The 6,619-nt window shown below is 39.6% G+C and overlaps 1 protein-coding gene across 4 annotated transcripts in view; it reads left to right on the top strand.

Moving 5' to 3' along the window:
- Positions 1–6,619, top strand: part of Aff4 (AF4/FMR2 family member 4) — a 104,706-nt gene that overhangs the window by 80,127 nt on the left and 17,960 nt on the right. For all 4 annotated transcript variants that reach the window (XM_023713229.1, XM_023713228.1, XM_023713230.1 and 1 more), the window contains 2 exons: positions 2,027–2,115; positions 2,784–3,024. In XM_023713229.1, coding sequence (XP_023568997.1) covers positions 2,027–2,115; positions 2,784–3,024 — 330 coding nt within the window. The remainder of the gene's footprint in view (positions 1–2,026; positions 2,116–2,783; positions 3,025–6,619) is intronic.

The raw sequence follows: 6,619 nt of genomic DNA, 5'->3' as shown, positions 1-6,619 counted from the left end.
AAAAAAAAAAAAAAACCATTAAGCTTGATTATGATTTTTGAAGCACATGGTTTTAATAAAGTGTCAGGGGCAGTTCCTAGAATAAAGCAAGTAGAACTAAGAGGGGAGACACAGTCCAAAGCAGTAAAGGTTTTATTTTAATATATTTAGTACATGGTCTACAGGGTCTCACTATGTAGATCAGACTCATAGTGATTCTCCTGTTTTTAGCCTCCCAAGTGCTGGGATTACAGGCCTACCATCACGCCCAGTCTCAATCACTGTCTCAGCAGGCCCCAGGGGCAGGGCCGGCATGACAGGCCCAGGGTCAGTCCCGTGCCCGCTGCATTATGCCTAAACAGGCCCTTTAGTCTGCTGAGCTATCTGGCCGGCCCTGAAAGCAGGAAAGATTTTAGATAGAGTTTTTCCATTTCTTCATTTGTGTATCTTTAATCATTTATAAAAGGAAACAGACTCTTTAATGAGAGACTATTTGCGTTATTGTGCCCTGGTGTTTGAAGCAACAGGAAAACTTAGATGTACTTATAAAAGTTTTATCAATAAGTAGATAGGTCTACCACTTACGTTTTTAGCCAGTCAAATTTTTAAAACTTTCTGGGCTGGCTATACTGAAAAACTTAGACTACAATAAATGCTAATAATAATCTAGAAGGGTAGGGACTTAAGTACAGTGCTGGTAGGAATGTGAGCTAGTGTAGTGTAGCTGCTTTAGAATATAGTCCAGTAGTTCTTCAAAAAGTTAAATAGAGGGGCCGGGGAGATGATTCAGTAGGATAAGTGCTTCCCTGGCAAGTGCTAAGGGCCTGAGTTCATTCCCCAGTTCTGGGAAAAAAAAAAAAAAAAAGTTAAATAGAGTTACCTTAGGCTTTAGTCACCAACACTTAGAATTTAAAGGAACGGAGGTTTATTGTGCCTTGCATTTTTAGTTTACTGCCTCCAAGTCAAAATGGCGTGACAGTGGGCCATATAGACAAATAGCAGTTCACCTCATAGCAGCCAAGAAACAGTGCAGGAAAGAGATGGAAAAGGAGATATCCCCTACAGGTCACACTCCAGTGTCCTACCTCCTCTGCTGGACCCTGCCTTCTCACAGTAAGTCAGCTCTGATGCCCCAGTAGTCCAGTCACTTTCCAACATCCTCAGCTATGAGCAGTGAGACTCCTGGGCAGATACGTAAGCATGAACCACAATATAAACCTAGAATATTTTTGGGGATGATGAAAATGTGCTGAAATTGGTTGTGGGGATCATTCTACAACCGGGAGTATACCAAATACCATAAAATTGTGCACTTTTTTTTTTGGGGGGGGGCGGGTACTGGAAATCTAACTTAGGACCTTGAGCTTTCCAGACAGGTGCTGTGCTGCTGAGCTGTCTCGCTGGCCCTTTTTTTTGTTTTCTTTAAGACAGGGTCTTATGCGCAAGCTGGGCTTGAACTTGCTTATGAAGCCCAGGTTGGCTTCTAACTCAACAGCGATCCTCTTGCCTCAACCTCCTGTACGCTGGGATTATAGGTGTGCGCCACCAGACCTGGCAGAATCATATGCTTTCAAAGTTTGACTTTCATGATATGAGTTGTGTATTACTTACAAGTTTATGGAGTGCCATCTCCGAAGTCATTATTTAAGAAAAAACGCCATCTAAAACTATAGGAAAAATAATTTTGTTGTGGGAATGATCTTAAACATACAATCATTTTTTTAAAAAGTATAGGAAATCTGTTTCAATATTTGGAAATTCTATATATCTAACATAGGGGACCTTTTTCAGCCTTAAAGTATTTTGGTCAGGTGTGGTGTTGCATACATGTAATCCCAGCACTTCAGTGGCTGAGCCAGGAGGGTCACTGCAAGTTCAAGGTCAGCCTGAACTGCATAGCAGGACCTTGTCTCAGAAACCAAGATCTTACTATTCATTGTGTAAATTAGCTCTTATTGTTTCTGAGGTTTTATCAGGCATAAACTGGGTATTTCTATTGGTCAAAGATGAAGTTAGGTGAAGTAGCTGTTTTCCATTTTTCATCCAGAATGAAGATGATAATCGTGCCAGTGAGAGCAAAAAACCCAAAACAGAGGACAAGAACTCATCAGGCCACAAGCCATCCAGCAACCGAGAGTATGTCTCCCCAAAACATGTTGCCTGCCAGTGTTGCTCACATGGGTGTCATTTGGTACTGGGTACTTTCTAGCATGTCCCTGATCCCACATGTGTGCCTGTGCTAAATAACATGAGCTTTTGCATTTGGCCAGTAGCGATGGAAAGCATTTAAAATTTACTTTTTCCTTCTTACTTTCCTTAATATGGTAGAGGTGGGTAGGTGTGGGTAACAGTTAAGATATCTTTAATTTCTGGATAGATAGCAAACTTACCTATAATTTACTGGGGACTTGTTTACTTACAAACAATCTCTTTCATCACTCCTGTGTTTTTAGTCAGTATTAAGGGCAAATGGTGTGTGGCAGTTATATTTCCAAAACAGTATACAACTGGAGAAAATGGATGAAAGCAAAAAGGCATGGGGAAAATGATAAGATGCCCCCCAGCCCTCATGGCATTTACAGTCTCACTTCACTTTACACTGTAATGTTTATCTTAGTAATCAAGCAAAGGAAACAAGATTTTTTGTTGTTTCTTTGGTATTCAGAATTGCAGACAGGCGCTTGTGCCACTGAGTGACATCCCTGGCCCTAGCAAGTTTCTCTTGAAAACAGATAAAGAGGGAAAATCCATTTCCCCATATTACTGTGTAGAAAAATGAGAGCAGCATTTGTTTTGTTTGGTAGGTCATCTAAACAGAGTGCTGCAAAAGAAAAGGAATTGTTACCTTCACCTGCTGCGCCTGTACCTTCAAAAGATCCAAAAACAGAGCATGGCTCTCGGAAGAGGACTATTAGTCAATCGTCTTCCCTAAAGTCAAGCAGTAATAGCAACAAGGAAAATAGTGGCAGCAGCAAAAACAGTTCCTCCACATCAAAGCAGAAGAAGACTGAAGGAAAAACTTCCAGTAGCTCCAAAGAGGTTAAGGTACAATATCAGGGACTTGAGCGTTTCAAAAGTCAGTGTCGTTGTATGGCTTTCTGTGTGTGACACTGTTTCGAAATTTTTGCTACAGTCTCAAAAGCTTGTATATTTTACTCATACTGTGTCAGAATATGGAAAGTCAATTTGTACAGTGATTGGAGACCATAAAAGCAGTAACTAAGCTATCCCCATGCCTATTAGTTCAGATCAAAACTTGGTAAAATTGATTATAACGTTTTAAAAACAATCCCCAAATTATTTCAATGCTTAGATTGAGCACTTCTGTATGGTTTGCAGTGGGCTTTGGATTTCTTGGAATTAGATTTTCTCATCAAGTTATATAAAGTAACAAAGCAACCACTGGATGTTGATTCTTGACATAGAAAAACAACGTTATCTGAAGGGCCAAGGAGCTAGCTCAGTAGAATAAGTGCTTGCCTGGCAAGGCAAGGTCCTGAGTTCAATCCCCGGTATCGCAAAAAAAAATGTTATCTGAGCTAACTCTGAAGTTATTTCTAATTATTTTTATTCCCAGCAGACACATAATGTAGAAGAATTTTTTTTTTTTTTTTTTTTTTGCGGAACCAGGGATTGAACTCAGACCCTTGCGCTTGCCAGGGAAACACTTATTCCACTGAGCCATCTCCCCGGCTCAAATTCTTGTGAAGATTGGATTTTTAAGGCTATTCTTCTGTCTCTGTTATTTTATTTACCAGGTTTTTGCATTGCTTTCTTTTTTTTTCTTCTTTTTTTTTTTTTTTTGTTCCTCGAATGCCTTCAGGGCACTTTTGGCCAGGGGGAGAGGTGTGAGGTTCGAACTCCAGCAACCTGAGGCTGACAGCTTTGTGGAAGCAGCCACTTAAAGGCCTGAGCTAGGGCCAGGCCCCCTGCATTGCTTTCTAAATTAGTCTCATCAGGTATAAACAGTATGTTAGACAAAGTCCCTAGATTTTTTTAAGAGTACAATTCACTAGGGGGCCTGCCCATTAGCTCAGTTGTTTAAGTGCCTGCTTAAACAAAGCAGTCAGGCTCAGGATGCTGTCTGTGGTTTGATCCCCAGAACTCACACAAGCCAAATCTGCCCTGAAGGCATTCTGAGACAGAAAAAAAAAAAGTCACTGGATTATTATTTGTGACTTAAGGTTTGAGACTTGAAAAGTCATACTGACCAAAAAAACTGTTATTCTTGAAGCAGACATTATAATCCCAGCCTTTAGGAAGTGGAGGCAGAAGGATTGCTGCAAGTTTGAGGCCAGCCTGCGCTGCATAGTGAAACTCTGTCTCAAAAAGACAAAACCCCACCCAAAACAAAGAAATTTATCATCCTTATTAAACATGGTGAACTTTAAAAATTAATGTCATTGATGTTATGAATAACTTCTCACACTGAGATGTACATAAGGTTTTCTCTTCAGCCACATACCCCTCAATAATAGTTTGGAGAGTTGGCCTCACATCCCAGGGACCCAGACTTTTTTTGTTGTTGAGACAAGGTCTTTACTCTGTATAATAATATACATTATATATATATACTGTTTTTATTTTTCATGTATTTAGTACAGGATCTCGCTACACAGATCAGACTCAAGTGATTCTCCTATTTTTCAGCCTCCCAAGCACTGGGATTACAGGCGGGTACCACCACGCCCAGTCTAATCACCATCTGAGTGTGCCCCTGGGGCAGGACTGGCACAGTGCACCAGGGATTGAGTCGATCCCTGCATCTGCCTACGCAGGCACTTTAGTTCGCTGAGCTATCTAGCCAGCCCTGTAATTTTTAATAGAAGAAAAGCATGTTGAAATATGTGAGAAATTTTTTAGTTCCAAAAAAACTTCAGTTTTCCTTAGGTAAATGTAAATCCAGGCAATTATAAGACTGCATAGATATTAGTTGCTTTCTCATTGCTGGGATCAAATATTGGACACGGGCTGGTGAGATGGCTCAGTGGTCTAAAGCACCTACCTAGAACAAGCTTAGCAAAGCACAGGGACCGCGGTTCAATCCCCCAGCATCACATGCCAACCAGCCCCGCCCCCTGGTGGGCTGAGCTGGCCACACACACACACACAAATAAATTTAAAAAAAAAAAACAAAAAACCAAATATTGGACACAACTTAAAGGACAAGAGGTTTATTTGGATCCTAGCTTCAGGGTTGATTGGCAAAGGAGAGCTGCTCAACACATGGTAGCCAGGAAGCAAAGAGCAGAAGAGAGATCTTGCGTCCTTCATCTGGGCCCTACACCTTAACAGCTCATTCAGTTGTGAGCTCATCAGTGTAGAGTCCTGTCCAGTCGCTTGCCAAAAGCCCACCTCTGAAAACACGATACAGTGCTGACTTCAGCAGCACATACACTAAAATTGGAATGGAAACGTGAGACATTGAGGAAACATTTTAGATTTAAACCTTAACAATATATAAATCATAAAAGAGAGATTAATGTTATACGGCAGCGTAACATTCAAGAAACCACTTACAAACATAAACTTTACCATAAAGAATTTAGTGGGCCGGGGAGACAACTCAGTAGAATAAGTGCTTCCATGGCAAGCGTAAGAGCCTGAGTTCAATCCCTGGTTCTGCAAAAAAGAAAAAGAATTTAGCATTTCTTGGGGCTGAAGATATAGCTCAGTGGAGCTGTATCCAGTGCCTGCCTAGAAAGTGCAAGGTTTTGAGTTCTACTTACTCCTAGTAAACAAAACAAAACAAAAACACTTTTTCTCACTTTCTAGGACTTTTATTTTCATTCCTTGGATTAAATCTTTATACTATAAGAACATGCAATGTATTAATTATTGTAACTGTCCTGCTAACCTGTTTTGAAACTGTCTCATTGCTATTTCTTTGTCAATAAAATTAATTTTTAAAAAAGTCTTTATACTATAGATGGAATTGAAAAGCTCTTACAAAATAAAATTACTATATGGTTCTTTTTAAGTAGTTTTTAAGCACAAGTGGGAGTGACACTATCAGATTTTTCAACTTTGAAACATGCATTTGTGGGATAACTTCTACTAGTTTATAGTATTTCACCATAATTTTTTGATCTTACTAAAAATGAGGCTGTGTAGAAGGCATTTGAAAAGAGAGCGAAGGGAACTACCCACTCAGGCCCCCCTCCTGTCCCTCTCTTGGACAGGAGCTTTCTTTCTCTCAATAAATATATTCTGCTCATAAAAAAAAAAAAAAAAGAAAAGAGAGCGAGCCAGTACTCTAAGGGGCTTTTAGAATCAGACCAATCAATGTTTGATCTTAGACAATTTACTTAGCCTCTTTGAGACTGCTTATTTTTAAAGTCAGTATAATAACACCTATTTCATAGAGTTGAAGAATTAACAGCTATGCTAAGTGCTTAGTTAACCTATTGCCTAAAATTTACTATTGCTACTATGTTCACTGATCAGTAAATTTTGCCCTAAGTTCTATTGCCATTTTGATGTGTGCTTTGTCTCTTCCTTAACTTTGACAGCTGCTTAGCCCATATAGTGGAATTCTTAGTAAATATGAGAGTAAGTGTTTTGGTTACATAATAAAATGAACCCATTTCATTAAAAAGTTTACATTATAAAAGTTCAAAGACAATTAAGTTTTGCTTTC

This window comes from Octodon degus, unplaced genomic scaffold, assembly GCF_000260255.1.
Source record: "Octodon degus isolate 3935 unplaced genomic scaffold, OctDeg1.0 scaffold00029, whole genome shotgun sequence".
Classification (NCBI taxonomy): domain Eukaryota; kingdom Metazoa; phylum Chordata; class Mammalia; order Rodentia; family Octodontidae; genus Octodon; species Octodon degus.
Note: the sequence above shows the minus strand (reverse complement) of the source record. Positions and strands in the feature narration are given on the sequence as shown.